This window comes from Elephas maximus, chromosome 18 (assembly GCF_024166365.1).
Source record: "Elephas maximus indicus isolate mEleMax1 chromosome 18, mEleMax1 primary haplotype, whole genome shotgun sequence".
Lineage (NCBI taxonomy): Eukaryota > Metazoa > Chordata > Mammalia > Proboscidea > Elephantidae > Elephas > Elephas maximus.
In genome coordinates this window covers 14,473,532-14,490,431 of record NC_064836.1, presented here as the reverse complement: position 1 = coordinate 14,490,431, position 16,900 = coordinate 14,473,532, and the positions used below count along the sequence as shown (strand labels likewise).

Genomic DNA, 16,900 nt, shown 5'->3' with positions numbered 1-16,900 from the left:
TCTGGGCCTCAGGCAAACACAACTCTCTACTTGGTGGTGTTTCTCTCGGCTATTTGGTTTATCTACAAACAGATGCTGTTGCTTTGGGTCTGGTGATTAAAAGAGCACGAGGGTAGGGGGCGGAGGGCACGCAGATAAAGTGTGGGAGGCCGGCAGACCAGTGAAGAAGACTGGCAAGGCTTAGGGCGCCCCGCATCAGCCCCCAGGTCCTGTCCCTAAGCCCCTCTGGAGCCAGGGGAGCTGCGGGGGCTGGCGGGTAACAATGGCATCTGTCCTCTGGAAGGGATGCCCAGTCAGGACGTCTGCTGTGCTCCTGAGGGTCCGTGGCATCTGCTTGGTACCACATCCTTTCCCCGCTGGAAAACTCTTACCCTTTAGGCCCAGGGGGGTGCCAGGTGCTGCTGGTGGCACTTCAGAGGGGAGCAGAGCTAGGAGGCAAGAGGAGACAGGAGGCCAAGAGGACCAGCAGGAGGAAGCAGGATGAGAGGACCAGCAGGAGGAGGCAGGAGAAGGCAGGAGAGGCATGAGGCCGAGAGGAACAGCAGGAGGAAGCAGGAAGCAGAAAGCTGAGAGGAACAGCAGAAGTCTGGGTCCTGGCAGGCAGGACCACAGCTGTGCCAGGCAGTCAGAGCAGACACACAGGGCACCCTCCCCTGCCCCCAGCACATACTCAGTCCTTGCTGGGCTGGAAGGCGGATGGGCAGGAGGAAAACAGCCAGCTGAGTTTCCAGTGGAAGGGGCAGTACTTTCTCACTTCTAACCGCAAAGACAGCTGTTGGGGGAAGGCAGCCAGCCAGAGCAGAGGGAGGAGCAGAGGGGGTGGGCATCGCTAGATGGAGAGCTCTTAGCCCAGACCCCCAGAGCTGTGTGGATGCAGCCCCACTAACACCGCCTCACCACCTAAGTGCACTCTCTGACGAGTGCCAGGAGGGGCTGCCCGCAGTCTGTGCAGGGAGTGCAGCACACCCTTTGAGAATTGGCGAATCTTAAGTGCCAGGCTCCCCAGCCCAGTGTGATGTGCTCCCCTCCTTGGGCCCTTCACCCCACCTGCTGGGGCATGAGGACTGGGGCCACGTGATTCACAGGAATTTCTGCCCTGGTTCCAGGCTCAGTGGGTGAGAGGAAAGAGGAGGGTCTTTAGGGGGTTAGGTCCTTGAAGGGGAAAGGGGGTCTAGGTCTGAGAAGAACAGACTCTCCCACCTGGGCTCCCTCCACCTTTCCTCGTCTTCCTAAGACACCAGCCAGATGTGATAATCGCCCTTACCAAACGCAGTGCATCGCTGGCTCTTCCCTACCCTGCTCTGTGCTGAGATTATTTCTTTTTTGGGGGGAGGAGCCAGGATTACTAGGAGTGGTCTTGGTCTACCACCTGTTGGCCTGCCTCTCAGGAGAACTTCAGGGACACACAAAAAAGAGACAGAAAGCTCCCCATCAGAGTGTGACTCAGCAACTTGGCCACAGGGTGCGGTCAGGGCTGACACCCTCTCCCTTGCTTCTGGCCCCGCCCCCACTGAAAAAACCAGTTGCCATATGGTGGATTCCAACTCATGCGACCCCATGTGTATCAAGGTAGAGCTGTGCTCCAAGGGTTTTCATGGCTACTTTTTTTGGAAGTAGATTGCCAGGCCTTTCTTCCAAGGGACCCCTGCATGGACCGAAATCTCCAACCTTTTGGTTGGCAGCTGAGCACTTTAATTTTTTGCACCACCCAGGGACTCTGTTCCCTACTAGAAACTCATTTTTTCTCTGATGTATTAATTTCAGCTTTTTCCAAGTTTGGTACTTGGACTCATCCAAGTGGGGGCTCCAGGATGGACCCTGCAGACTCCCAGAGCTAAAGCAGATGGGTGTGATGTGTGTGTGTGTATGCATACATGTGTGTATATGTGCACACATGTGTACATGTGGGCACATGTGTGTACAATGGTGCTGGCATGTGCATGCGGCCTCAGTGTTTCTGCTCAACAACTTTGGTGTCTAGGAGAGGAGAGGTGAGTGAGGAAGCAGCTTTTCTGAGCACAGGTGTCCCGGGCCCATATTTGAGGAGGTCATTACCCTCCTCTGTGGGCAGCTCTGGCTGCCACTGATCTGATCCTGTTTGGCAGGCTGGTGATGGTCAGAGTGGTGGAGGCCCCGAAAGGGTAAGGAGAGGTGAGAGGAGGAGAGGGGTGACCGGGTCCAGGACACAGCTGGGTGGGGCGGGGAAGGAGGGCTCAGATTAGAGCGCCTCCTCCCACCCCACTTGGTCTGGGAACGATACCTCCATGACCCACCCTGCTTCCTTAAAATATACTTTCTATCAAAACTGGCAGATACCCAGGCCCTCCCAATCTGAGGGAGCACAGGCATAGAACAAGAGCCCCGGCCTGGAAGTCAGCCCTGGCTTTCAGCTCTGCCCTGTTCCCCTGAGAGCTGAGTGCGAAGTCTTAGGCAGGTCCCTTCCCGTCCTGGGCCTTAGTCCTCTCATCTGTGAAACAGGACGCTGCCCAGGATGGGCCCCCAAGACTTAGGCCAGTTGGTCTAGAGCCCAGAGATAGGCTCAGGTGTATGGGAAGAAGGCCCAGGACCCCTCCCCCATCATTCCTCACCCAGGTGAGAGGCTCTAAGGCAACACATTCCCCAGGGTCATGATGGTCAGGGCTGGGGCGGGGTGTGGGCAGAGGGGAAGCCTGAACGCTGGGCTCATTTCACAACATGAGGACTTTCAGACTCAAAAGTTGGAAACACTCATACAGACAGCTCAATTTGAGTTGTGCTGTTGAATGAATGAAATGCATGCTTTTGAAGTGTGTGTGTGTGTGTGTGTGTGTGTGTGTGTCGGGCAGTGTCTCCTGGGGGAGCAGCCTTGTCCAGGACCAAGAGGATGAGCAGACTCTTGAGCACACTCAGCAGCACCCCCTCATCCGCGAGGCAGATGACAGCCTGATTAGGGAGGACGTCCACGCTGTGGTCTCTCGGCCAAGCTGAGCTGCTCTGAGAGACAAGCAGCTGGAGGCACAGAGGCCGGCTGTCCAAGGACAGTGAGGGCAGCAGGCCCGACACAGGGGAGGCTGTGTCTGTTCAGGAGAGGAAGGAGGTCACATACCTGTAGTCAAACGAGCCATCGTCTTCTTTGGGGTCTTCAGGGCCAAGAGGAACATCCTTCTTTTCTCGCACTTGGTCAATAAGAGAAGCAAAGACACAGATAGGATGACTGAAATGTGTGCCCCCGGGCCCTGAGAGTAAAGCCAGGAGACACAGCCCCGGGATCCAATAAAGCACCATCGATACCCCTCTTGTTCTTGCTTCCCGCACCCAATCAGGTGCCTAGCCCCCAGGTTTCCTTACCTCTCCTCTGACCACTGAAATCTCTTCCCACCTGGCCTCCCCACCACTTCTCCCAAAGGCTTCCTAAAAACCAACTAGATGAGATCTTTCCTTCATCAAAACCAAGCGGTATGTTGCTTGCACATTTCTTATCTTGCTCTGTGTTGTAGTTATTTGTTATGTTTCTTATGCCCGTAACCCTCGTTCCTTGAGGGTGGGGGGCTGTGTGCTTCTCCAAAGCTCGGAGCAGAGTGCTCTGTGCTACACATCTCTGTGGAATGGAAAGTGTCTTCAGTGTTCAAATGCCCCCTCTTCCCAAACTACCTCTCCTGCAGGCCCTGCCTTCTCGTGCTGATTGTTCCTTCCCTGCTTTTCTGAGAGAAATGCCTCTCAGACACTTACGTGAATGACTCTTCATGTATCCTTTTTGAGGTATAAGGCAGAATAATCTCCCCCAATTTAGGTGAGGGAAACTAGTCCTTGAGAGGTTAAGATGGTGCCACATAACTAATTAGTAACTAAACAAAGACTAGAGTCAACACTAGAATCCAGTTCTGGTTCACTCATCATTCTACTGTACCCTGTAGCTGCAGAAAAGAAGGTTAGCTTTGAAGAACATTCTAGAACGGGACACTTTCTAGGTGGGCAAAGAAGTCTCAGAACTCATCTGGAATGGGGGGCTGAACCTAATGAACCCACCTAAGCCTCAATGTCAGATGGAAGACCAGCCTTCTCCCTAACTTTGGCTTTCTCTCTTATATAAGAAAAACAATTCCAACGTAGCAAAACTAAGTGAAAGAAAAAATGTGTCACTCACCAACAAAGAACTTTAATTTCCTGCCCTCCCTCACTCAAATTAGAGGCGTAAATCTTTAGGATCCTAGTGGGCGCTTGGGAAGAGGGAAGGAAATAAAATGGGATCTTCTCTCCCTTCAGTTTCCTTTGTGTTGCATTTTGGGGAGACGCTGGGGAAAGACTTGTTCATAGAGATGAGGAGAGGCAGGTACTTGGAGAACTAGGGGTGTGTTTGGTGACAGGGCTTTGGGGTGCAGGAAGCAATTCCATTTTGCAGTCCAGCAGGGTTTTCACTCTCAGGGTAATCCATTTTCCTGTCTCCTGTCAGGGTCCTATCACCCATCTTCCCCCATCTTAGACAGATGGCTCTCTTGCCTCATCTGAAGAACAATCAATATTTCCAGAAACAAGAATGCCAGAGGTCCTTGTCTTTGACCTTGGTTTGTCTGGGCTGGAGGAGCCTGAGTCCTAAAGAAGAGAGAAGCCTCTTTGCGACTCCAGGGAAGCCCAAAGCCCCGTAAGAGCCATAGGGGTCCCTCAGTGCTACCCGCCACTTAGCCCCTACCTGCTCCTCATGTAGGAGCTCCTGAGCTGTGCCAGAGGGGTCTGTGATTAGACCCTAGTCACACTGAGTGCCCATCTCTACAGCCTCTCATGGGTGTCTCCTTGTGTCCAGACCCTCCTCTCCCTGTTCTCTCTGACATGATTAGAGAAAATGCTTCTCTTCCTTCCTCCTTCCCTGGGACATAGGATTCTAATGAGATTCAGGCTGAAAAAAGCCAATTTACTGAGCAGATGGGGTGGTGAGTCAAGGGGAAAGAAGGTCATTCTTAATGGGAGCCAGGGCTCTTTCTAGCCCCTCTGTGGGGCTGCCTGGACAGCTCCTCCGCCCACCTCGGGCAAACCTAATTAACTCTAGTGCTTTCTGGCAGCTCGAAGATGCACAGAACGGGCAGGAGGGCTGCACAGCCAAGCTGGGCTTGGCAAGGGCTGGACTCATGGAGAGCACAGAGCCCCCCAGGGCTGGCTGGGGCCCTGGTGACTCACAGGGCAGCGTGCTCACCCCTCTCGGTCCCCCGGCCCTCCCCTCCCCACAGGCCTCACCTGGGTACTTCCCTCCTCTGCTTCTCTTGATGAAGCAGACGATGAGCAGGATCAGCACCAAGAGGGCGACGGCACACATGAGTCCAATGAACCAGCCCTGGGTAGCGATGTCCGCCTGGTTGTTGGTGTAAGCTGTCGGGGAAGGGTCAGAGGCAAACATGTGAACAATTGTATCAGGAGGGGAGGGGAGATGTCAGGGAAGGACTCCAGCTACTTCGTGTAGACGTTCCTCCTGAGCCTAAGCTACACCGAGCAGCCCTCTGGCCCAAACTACCCCACTAAAAGGACAAAGAAAAAATAGTTAAAGAGCCAAGGTCAAAAGGTGAGAAAAGAGGAAAAGGGAAGGGTACAGGCAGCAGAATAAGAAGCAGAAGCCGGAGCGGGTCCTTTAGGAAGGAAGGTTCCCTACGGATGAGGCATGGTGTTCTCGCGAACCAGGGGTCACAGCCTAATGGTGACTGAGGAGGCTGCAGGGAGGCCAGGGATTTGCCATTGAAGTGTGATTCCCCACGAGCCCAGGCGGGAGATACAGGAGCCTGCATATTCTCCAACAGGGAATGGGGGCTGTGGCCACATTGCAAATGTCTGTTACAAGAATGCCTTTATGGGTCTGCACAGGCACGGGTCAGCCCCCTGTCCACCAGTCTCAAGGTCAGCCAGGCCTCCTGGCAGTGGGTCCTGGGTCCTAGGCAGTGTGGAGGTCTCCCCAACTGGACTGTGTGCTCCCTAGCAGCAAAGACAATCCCAGTGTGAGTGCCCTAGACTGGCAGGCAGCGATGTTGGGGCCGGGATGGTGCCTTCAGCTAACATCATGCCACTCCCAGACCACTTCCACACACGGAGACCCTCGGCACTCTGTGACAAGCTGACTTATCCCCTTACCCTGCCCCCTACCCCAGTGTCTGTGACAGTGGGGCCCTCTTTGTCCCTACCTGGCAGGAACCCATTCTCACACTTGGTATGTGCAGACGTGTCTCAAAGCTGGCAGATCCCTTTGTAAGCTGAGGGGTAGGCAGGTGGGCCTAGAGTACAGCAGCTTAGGTGGCATCTGATCGTGCCCTTGATGGGCCAGTGGCTGCGCGGTCAGGACTTATTCTTCTCCTCTCAAAGGATGGGAGGACAAAAGCAATGCTGCCAAAATGTAGCCCGTCATGGGAACTGAGGCTCAGAGGAAGGAGGCTCAGGGGATGGAAGGGACCCAGCCCAGGGAGGCCTCTGGGGAGCTAGACCACAGCAGGGTCCTTGAGTGTCTGTGGCGTCAGAGCCAAGGTCATCAGCCTAAACCAAGGAAAAGCACAAGGAACAGTGGGGTATTCCATGATCCTCGTCGTATTTGAGGGTCTTTATCTCGTGCTGTTTTATGGGGCAGGTGTCTGAACACAATCCTATCCTCTGGGGGGCAGAAGTTGTCTTTACAGCCTTTCCAGAGCCTCACCAAGAGCACTCACCCAGAAGGTTCTTGCTAAATGGTGAGGGGTGGATGGATAAGTGCTTTTGCGCTTGCGGACCTCTGGCTGCCCAGGGCAGCCCTGGGTTGAAAAGCAACTGAGTCCCATAAGAACAAGGCTTGTGATTACCCTGATCTACTTATTATGCAGGGAAAGTCCCATCCCTGCTTCCACCCCTGCTGTCTACAGTCCATTCTCCACACGGCTGTCAGAGGGATCTTTCCAAGACATGTCAAATCAAATCACTTCTGTGCTTCAATCCTTCAAAGTTTCTCATTTGTATTGGGAAACAAATCTACGTTCTTTATCCCAGCCTGTAAGGCTCCATTAGAGCTGGTCCTGCCTACCTCTCCAGCCCTATCTCATGCTTTACCCCAGCCGCACTGGCCACTCTCATTCCTGTCTCAGGACCTTTGCGGCCAGATCTTTGGATGGCAAATGTCATCTCCCACACAGCCACTCTATAATGGCTCTAATTTATCTTTTTCACAATACTTACAACTATGTTGCATGTTACTATTAGTTATAGTTTACAAATACTTCCTATGGACAAGGAAATGATCTAAGTACTTCCCCATACATTCCATACATTATCTATTTTACTCCTCACAACAATCCCTGAGGTATATTTTATTGTTGTTGTTGCTGTTGATAGGTGCCATTGAGGTGGTTCTGACTCGTAGTGACCCTATGTACAACTGGATGAAACACTGCCTGATCCTGCGCCATCCTCACAATTGTTGCTATGTATGAGGCCGTTGTTGCAGCCACTGTGTCAGTCCATCTCATCAAGGGTCTTCCTTTTTCTTCCTGATCCTCTACTTTACCAAGCATAATGCTTTTCTCCAGGGACTGGTCCCTCCTGATAACATGTTCAAAATACAACAAACCAAGTCTCGCAATCCTCGCCTCCAAGGAACACTCTGGCTGTATTTCTTCCAAGACAGACTTGTTCTTTCTTCTGGAAGTTCACGTTATATTTAATATTCTTTGCCAACACCACAACTCAGAGGCATCAACTCTTTGGTCTTTCTTATTTATTGTCTGGCTTTTGCATGCATAGGAGGCAACTGGAAATATCATGGCTTGGATCAGGTGCACCTTAGTCCTCAAAGTGACATCTTTGCTTTTGAACACTTTAAAGAGGTCTTTTGCAGCAGATTTGTCCAATGCAATGCATCTGATTTCTTGACTTCCATGGGTGTTGATTGTGGATCCAAGTAAAATGAAATCCTTGACAACATCAATCTTTTCTTCATTTATCTGATGTTGCTTATTGGTCCAGTTGTGAGGGTTTTCGTTTTATGTTGAGGTGCAATCCATGCTGAAGCCTGTAGTCTTTGATCTTCATCAGTAAGTGCTTCAAATCCTTTTCGCTTTCAGTGAACAAAGTTGTGTCATTTTACATAAGAGGAAACTGAGGCACAGAGTGGCTAAGGGGCTTGCTTGCTCAAGGTCACAGACTAGTAGGTGGTAGTTGGAGTGTGAACACAGGCTGTCTGGCTCCAGAGTCATGCCCTTTGCCCCTCCACTCAGAAGTTACACACCTTGAAAGTGGAACTGTGCTGCGTTTGCTGTTATCTCCCCCAGCATGGAAGAGGCACTCGACTCATATTTGCTCAGTGAATGAACCTTCCACTTCCTTCCCTGCATTCAGTGTACTCACCCACTCTGGCCTGATGGGGCCTCTGCTCTCCCTAAACTTCTCACTGTCCTCCTTTTTTGCATCACCCATTCCACCCAACTCAACTCCCAGCTGTGCGTCTCCTGGGCAATAACTGCTTTTTTCTGCTTTCACCATAGATCCCCATTGGAGGAAGATGGAAACCCAGGCCCTTTACAGATTCACAATGTCATACTTCAGCTGGACCTTTGCTGCCACCTGGCAATCCTTTTATTCGTCTCTTATCACACCCTATGCACAGCCACCACCGTGTTGGCTATCTGTCACTGGAGGCTTGCTGGCTCCTATAATGCTGAACAGGTTTCACTGGAGCTTCCAGACTAAGATGGACAGGAAGAAAGGCCTTGGCAAAAATCAACCAATGAAAACCCTATGGATCACAATGGTCAGATTCATAACCGATCATGAGGATGGTGCAGGACCAGGCATTTTCTTCATGGGCTGACTTGACAGCTAACAACAGTAACGACAATAGCAACAACACTGTCCCTCCAGCAACTCCATGGCTGTCAGTCCAGAACTACTTCTCCAGATTACTCTCTCCCTGCATCAGCAGTTAACTCACCTGCTTCCTGGACACTTGGGAGGTCCCCGGACGGTCCCTTCCTCCTGTGCCAGAGGGAGGGCTTCCTCCCTCCCCTCTGGAGCTGCTCCTTCTTTGCATGCAGGACCCACTGCCTCACTTTCTTGGGTCTCTAATTCCTAAAAGGATCCCTGAGCTGTCCATCACTTTCAGTTTCTTCCTCTCAATTTCTGCCCCTCTACTGTTAAAATACGTTGAGTTTTTCTGTATCTCTCTTAAAAACAAAAACCCTTGAACATGCAAGACTTTTCAGCTTTAGCACATGCACTATCCTTTTTATAGGTAAACTCTTTAATCTTCCATGTCCAGTTCCTGCTAACTCCTCCTTCTTCAATGAGCTAGCTTCAAGCCACTGTGTGCTCACAGCTTCAGCTACCGTTGTTGAGCAGATTGCTCACCCTCACCTGCACTCCAGTCCTGACTTTCCAACTGGCAACTGTTTTCTTCATCTCTCATCATCCCTCCAGCCAACTCCCATTCCACCACTGGACTGTTAGCCCAGAGCTTCCTCCTGACAGCTCCTCTCGGATGGTCTGCCTGCAATTCAGACTTGTGAAATTCAACAAGCCTTCAATTGTCTTCCTGTCCCCTTCCCTGGCTCTCCCTCCTAATTCTACTACCTTGGCCAGTAGCCTCAACATTCTTCCCATCTCTAAGGGCTGCCATTTCTCCTTCCAAATCCCTCTCAGATTCATCTCCCTGCTCCATTCTAGAGAGGTCCCCTCACCATATACCTATGGAAGCCAATGGATACAATGGAATATTATGTTATGTTCCTATGATACTTCAACCACGCCACCAAGTGCCTACTTAGGAACAGGTCACTGTTTCTTATTTCCTACCACTTGAGGGTTTGGTTCCTCAGCCTGGCCTTCCATAGTCTTCCCCTTCCCCAATCTTTCCCACCCCTACCCTTCTTGCTCTCTGCTTTCCACATTCTACTCCTTTTCGTCGATCTCTGCTCCAACTCATGTCAATCTCTGAACTCTGATTTCACCCCAGTTTACTACACACAACTTAACATTTAATTGCTCTGTTTCATGGGTTCTGACTTCCAATTATGGTGTTAATATCTTTTGAACAGGGGGATCTTTTTGAGCCCTCTAGTACTTAGCATGATGCCACGTAAAAAGTACTCAGTGAGTACTTATTAACAGATCAAATTAAATTTAATGTAAAATGTTAACCTGGGACACCTCTTTAGTTTTGTACCCTGAACCACCTAGGGGTTGATGGATATTGGCTTGACCTTGTATCACCTGGGCATTGGAATGAAGGAATCACTCCAACTTGTGTTTGGATAGCGGCCCCCACCGTTGCCAGAGAGGATGGCTTGTACATCTGTGCCATCATCTTCCCAACACGTGTTCTGATATGCTCTGATAGCCGTCTCCACAAGACTCCAAGAGAAAGCTCTTGGGAGAAAAAGTCATAATTCCAGGGAAAAGTGGTAATGCAGGCAATTTAGAAATCAAACGTGGCTCTCCATTCCATTCCCGACACTACCACGGGAAGTTCAAATGTTACCTTCAAACAGCCTTTACTGAAAAGGTCAAAGGATTTTTCTGTGAAGTTTGAACACAGATGTTGGCCAGAAGGCAGTTCAAAACTCTGTGGGATCTGGGGTAAGGTGGGCTTAACCAGACACCAACCAAATGGCTAAGTCTCTCAAGAACCAAAAGATGCTCTCACTTACAACGTGGATACACTGCATGAGGGTGTGGACTCTGAGGGGAAAGCATCTTAGCAAGGCTCTACAGCAGTTAGTACATTTGGCTGCCAACACCATACTTAATCGATCTGTTAAACTTGATTTCAGACATTCAAAGACCAGGGTGCACTGATACATTCCTTCTTCAGTGGGAACTAACTGGGAACTAGAACGGCATCCTTTCATTGGGCCCACCGGCCCAACAGACCCAGGTCCAAAAGCCTCTTGTTCTATACTAGAGGCGCTCATTTGTGTGCCTTCCACAACACTGCCTTCCCCGCTTCTCCCCGCCAGGCCTCAGAAACAGGCTGTTCACCAGCAAGGCAGACAGCCCTAATGATGCTTAACTCTAACTGGGGAGAATTTGGTTTCGCCATGGAAGAGAGGCCAGTTGCTCGAAGCCTGCAGAAGAATTATATTTCAGAAATGGGGACGGATCGATTACCAGCTTTAATAGGGATGAGCCTTCTTCGGATGCAATCTGGCCCAGCTGCCCTCACTTAGGCATCACTTGCACCTCTCCACTCCCACCTGCCCCATCCTGGGTTGACAGAAGAGGTGTTTCTCCCACGCAGAGCAGAGAGAAGCTGACTGGCACTCAGACCCCTAACGGCCCTCCCTTCCCTGAGCAGGTTGACGTCTCCCTCACTGGCCACTGTCAGCATCCACCATGCTGCTGCCTTGCCCCATCCCACCCATCCCAGGATGGAAGAGCTGATGGACCTCCTGGCATGCAGGGGTCTACGTTTGCAGCCCCTGGGGTCTCTTTGGCTTCATAGGCTTCAAGGAGGTGATTAACTTCCCATGTGGGATCTTTCTGGTAGGATCAGAGAGCCTGTTAGCATTCCTAGTGGTTTTCTTCTACTTCCTTCCTGAACCACTGTAGCATGTTTGAGTCTGCGGAATAAAGTGATGGTCTGTGGTTGCCTAAATGCCCAAGGCTGGGGCCCAGAAATGCACACAAACTCTTGCCTTGATGAGACAGGAACCTGGGGGATGGGAGGGGGTGAACTTGGCTCTGGAGTCTACCCACAAGAAACACAGCATGCATTTTCTCAGGATATAGACACCACCACCCCCCCACCCCCCGCCCCACGAGGCACACACATACATCAGAAAGTGAAAATATTTTCTTTCCCTATGTGGTTTGCACATAGTAATTGCAGCCAGCCTGTGAGATAAGTGAACAATACCCACTTGGAGCTCGGTACATAAACCAGCCCACTGCAGCTTGCGCTGGAAGGAGTCTGAGAAATCTGTAAGTGCCGAGTACCTCTATCACCGTGGAAGCAAGCTATGAGGATAAAACGGCCCAGGCCGAACCCAGGAAGAGAGAGAAGAATACTCAATGTTCAGAAACTGTTATCGATCATTGCTGTTTTCTTTAAGCTCTGTATCTAATAACTTGCATCAGGTTAGGACATCCCTGGTAGCAGGGACTGGTCCTTTTCTCTCCGGATTTCCTTCTCTACTCCCATCTCTAGCCCCAGGAGGCATCCAGCTCTGCCAGCAGGTATCACTGGCTCCGGCGGTGCTCCCTAGGACGGAACTCTGTCCTCAAACATCACCTCTGCTTCCTGCCTCTGTGCGAGACCCAGGTTTGCAATGAAGCAAAATCAAATGCATGCACCGGTAAGCAGCAGACTGGGACCCCAAGTGGGTCAAAGTCTAGCCACCTGCTCCTCTTGGTCAACTGTCCAGATCCTTTGCCTGGCTCCCAGTGTAACAGGATGGGCCTGGCCACTCACTCGGACAGCCTGCCTGTGCTGGCCCGGCCAGCTTGTGGCAGGCCCAAGCAGGCAGTTGGACTCCCAGACTCCCTGCATCTTGAGATGGCATGGATATGGGCAGACAGAGACACAGAGGAGGACAGGACCCTGACCAGGAGGGACTGGGGTAGATAGGTTGGGGTGAGGACATTTATACTGATGGGTAGCAACTTTCGAGATGTAAGCTATCAGGATCAGTCTCCTGAGGCCAAGCACAAAACCCAAAACCCAAACCAGTTGCTGTCGAGTTGATTCTGACTCATGGTGACCCTATGCGTGTCAGAGTAGAACTGTGCTCCATAGGGCTTTCAAGGTTGTGATTTTTCAGAAGCAGATCAACAGGTCTTTCTTCCGAGGTACCTCTTGGTGGGTTCAAGCAGCCAACCTTTCAGTTAGTAGTCGAGCACTTAACCAACTGCACCGCTCAGGGACTCCAGGCCAAGCACAGGAAAGGAGTAATGAACGTTGAAGTCAACATTCAGAAGTTCACATAGACTATTGTTTGTTCTACATTGTGTTTTTAACACCCGGCATCTGATGAGGACATCCCTGGGGGCAGGGACTGATCCTTTCCTCTCCTTCTCTTTCTCCAACTCACCCTCAGCCCCAGGGCTTAGCTTACAAGCCACATTCTACAGCCTGGCCAATTTTAAAGATACACACACTCAGACAAGCAAGTGCCCTGGCAGTTTTCAGACTGTCAGCCACCCCTAACAGCAGAGGGGTTCCTGAACCTGCACCCGTTGCTGAGACACAGACAACCTGCTCATTTGGCACAATGAAGACACCTTTCTGTCCACAGCTGAAGCCACAACGATTCTAGTACCGGCGAGCTACCTCCCCTCCCCCAACACTACAAAAGGTTAACTACTTTTAAGCTAAGACAAACTTGGGACAAAAATTAAAACAAAGCCCCAAACAAGTTGTCACACACTCTGGAATGTTTAACAGCAGGTGATGGGCGTGGCCGTGGTTAAGCAGTGGGACACGCACTGATCCTGAGGCTGGTTCCTGGGGAGGCTTCTGGAGCAAGCCCTTTGGATGGTCCTACCTCCTAATTCCACATGGAGAGGGCAAGCCCCTGTGTGTAAGGGTAGGCTGCACCGCACTCCAGCAGCCATGCCCCCACACGCACTGACCAAGTTTGCCCTCTATCCACACTGTAAAATCCTCTGACACCCCACTCCTCCCCCAGGAGGTCAGAGTCCCAGCTTCCTCTCCCAGGGCATGCACCTCTGGCTCCTCTTGGCTTCTGGACAGCTGCAGACAGATGTATAATAGAAGCGGAGACCCGCCATGCAAGGTTACGGATGGGGTGGGGATGAGTCTTCTCTCCAGGGAGCAGAGACAAGCAGGAAGCTGAGAATGAGAATGAGATGCCCCATGCTTGTCGGGGATGGCCAGGCCAGGTCCCCTCTCACCTGTACTGGTCATAAAGGTGATGAAGGTACTGCTGATGCCCTCGTTGTCCCGGGAATAAACCCGCAACGTGTATGTCATCCCGGGATAGAGGTCTGTCAGCTGTATGGGCTGGGCCTGAGCCTTAACAGGGACAGTTTTTTTCGTATGGTTGCCTGGGGAACAGAAACCTCAGTCAGCCTAGGGCCAGGCACTTGGAGTGGAGAGATAGTGCTTTGGTTCCTGGTCACCTGTCAAAGGTAGGAAGGGGGAGGAAGGGCCAGGGGACCGTGGGTCCAGTCCATTGAACAGGCCTTCCATGTAGTGCTAACCCTTACCCGATTACCCTGAAGTTTTCTTTCCTCACCTCAGTCTTAACACTAAGCACATTGTTGACTTTCTTTGTTAAATTCTTAGCATGTCAGCCATGTTACCCTGGAGGTGACTGACTTCCCATACGGGATCTTTCTGGAGAGGGTCAGAGAACCGCTGAGCATCCCTAACGGTGACTGGAGGTGAAGCAGGACTCTGCTTCTTGGCTTCCACTCCTGGTTTCTCATCTCATTTCTAGCTGTGTGGCTAATTCACACACCAGGCAAAGTGTGTGTCCGTGTGTCTGGTGTGCAGGGTGAATGTTGGTGGTAGGAGCCACAACTATTTGGTATGGACCAAACTAGGCATGATGAATTCTGTGTCTGTGAATCCCTCCTCCAGCCCAGAGAACTAAGAGCTGGCTTTGCTGTTCTCTAAGAGTTCTTCCAGTGGGATAGCCCAGGTCGACCTTCTGGCTGGGTTAGTTGGCTTAATTGCTTAGAGCATGTGCTAAAGAGGCTGAGGTGGTCAGGCTGACTCCTGAGGAACAGGAGACTTCACTCAGAGGAGAAGGCAGATGTCCCGACCACACTCTATAGTCTAACAAACCCTGGATCCTGAGATCCAATAAAGAGTGACCCGCTCAGCTCCATCACCAGTTCTCTGAGACAAAGAACTCTGGTTTGTGTCTCGGACTGTGGGCACTGGCATTCCGTGTGAGCAAAGCTCAGTTGTACCCAAGCCTGTGACCTGGCCAGCCTGTCTAGTGGAGATATCCGAATACAAGGATTCATGGCAGATGCGAGATTCAGCTCCTTTGGTGGCTATTCAGAACTCTGATCCTGGGCGGGCAATACAGGACAGCCACAGCACATGCAAACCTAGACCTTCACTAATGGCCTCAGAAGCCGCTTCTTTTTCCTTGAACCCCTCCTCCCGCCTCACTGCCACCTGAGTGCATATCGATGTCATCCAGCCATAACTAACCCAGGTGAAAAGGCCCCTCTGAGCCGGGGGAGTACAAGGAACCTCTCTAATGGCATCTACCACTACTCGCGCTGCCGTCGCTGCCGCCACCACCCGCACAGCAATGCTTACTGTCGATGTACTCAACCACAAAGTCAGTTCCGGGCCCGAAATTGTGCTTCCAGGTGATGTTGGCCCATTTACTGTTGGGGAACACCGTGACGTTCCATATGGACTGCTCATCAGGGGCTGGGAGATGGGTTAGAAGAGGAGTTAGTGATGGTGAGGCAGGTAGCACAGACACACGGACATGCACGCACACACACCTGCTGGGAAAGGACGGAGGCAGAAATGGCTGTGCACAGGGCCCGGCAGAGCTCTAAGCTGCAGCCTTGTGGCCAGGCCAGAGGGAACAGTCTGGAGATGAGCTGGTGCATTCGCGAGGACTCGATGTGAGGGAAAGCAGGACCGTGTCTATAGGGCCACACAGGTGGCTTAGGAATAAAAGACTGCGTTTCTATATATGGTCTTTGAGTTTCTAACCTGGGGTTCTTTCCTTTTCAGTGTCCTGGCCAGATTAGATGGTGCAGGGAAAGGGGCCAGGAAAAAGGCCAGATGCAGAGAGTGGGAGAGATGGGGCAGCTCTTCCCCCTCAACTATAGAGTTCTTCAGGAACGGTAGATGTTAGTTTCAAAAGCCAAATGAGAGACATGGTGATATTTGTAGGAAGGGTGGGACCAACCAAGGGGGTGCCTTAATGAGGAGAATGGTGATCCTGACAGGTGCCTCTGGCTTGAGGAGCCCCTGGGATTGTTCTTGGGCAACAACGGCCTTGGTTATGTGGAAGACGGCCTCGGACTGTCTAAGGTGACTTGGGGTCTGGAGCCCCAGGGTCCCACCTGGAGACAGCATGAACCCTTGCACTCCCTCTCTTTGGGCCAGGTGGGACCAAGAGAAGAAAACTCCTTGACACCCAACCCACAGTGGCCAGACGCCAGAAGAATTCTGCTGTGTTAGATCCTCGGCACCACAGAGCTCCACGCCAACAGAGGACGTTAATTATCCAGTTCCTCTGAGCTGGGAGCTACTTTATCAAAGCTGTCGTGCCGTCTGAAGCCATAGCCTATGTACAGGAGAGTGGCGCTAATCTTCAAACGCAATCATTTTTCAAGAGTCCCAGCAGTCTGATTACCCCATTTCCCAGCAAAGATTTAATAGTGGAGTACTAGCATGAAGCCTTGTATTTCAAAGACTTTACAAGTGTGGCTCGTGTATGTTTTATTAGCATGCAAGGGGGCACTGTCACCAACTCACTTGTCAAAATTAAATGAACTGAGAACAGTGGGTGATGCATTTATTCATGATCTATTTGACATGTGACTGAGTCTGCAGGGCTGAGGAAATGATAAAAGATCTCCTGGTCTTTGCTTCAAAGGAGTGCCTTCTCCACTACCACCTTGTCAGTCACCAGTTGCCCCAGGTGAATATGATTCATGTTAGGTGAGGGGCCAAGAAAGAGCCCCCACTGATGGCACCATAGGGAGGTCTCCATGGGGCGGGCAGATGGTAGGCTTCTTTACTTGACTGCCAGATGTTTCTATTGTCCTGGCTGTTTGAAGCCGCTCCAAATCCCAGCTCCTTGGAATTTCATGGCTCTTGCTAGTGGGAATGATTATGATCAGTCATGATTTGTGGACTTGGGTTTCTTCCTTCTCAGCTCTGGAAATATCCAGAGGACCTGGGTTTAAACAGTTTGGCCACCAATATAATATTGACCCAAATCTGACCGTCCTAAAGGTAAAGGAGATTGGGGTGATTCGAGAA

The 16,900-nt window shown here is 51.3% G+C and overlaps 1 protein-coding gene across 9 annotated transcripts in view; it reads right to left on the bottom strand.

Moving 5' to 3' along the window:
* NFASC (neurofascin) overlaps nucleotides 1–16,900 on the bottom strand; it is a 255,690-nt gene that overhangs the window by 7,164 nt on the left and 231,626 nt on the right. For 6 of the 9 annotated variants that reach the window (XM_049857968.1, XM_049857958.1, XM_049857961.1 and 3 more), the window contains 4 exons: nucleotides 15,209–15,325; nucleotides 13,822–13,974; nucleotides 5,206–5,337; nucleotides 3,086–3,155 (listed from right to left, as the gene is read on the bottom strand). In XM_049857968.1, the coding sequence (XP_049713925.1) occupies nucleotides 3,086–3,155; nucleotides 5,206–5,337; nucleotides 13,822–13,974; nucleotides 15,209–15,325 (472 nt within the window). The remainder of the gene's footprint in view (nucleotides 1–3,085; nucleotides 3,156–5,205; nucleotides 5,338–13,821; nucleotides 13,975–15,208; nucleotides 15,326–16,900) is intronic. The other 3 variants (XM_049857963.1, XM_049857964.1, XM_049857965.1) reach the window with 1 other exon arrangement.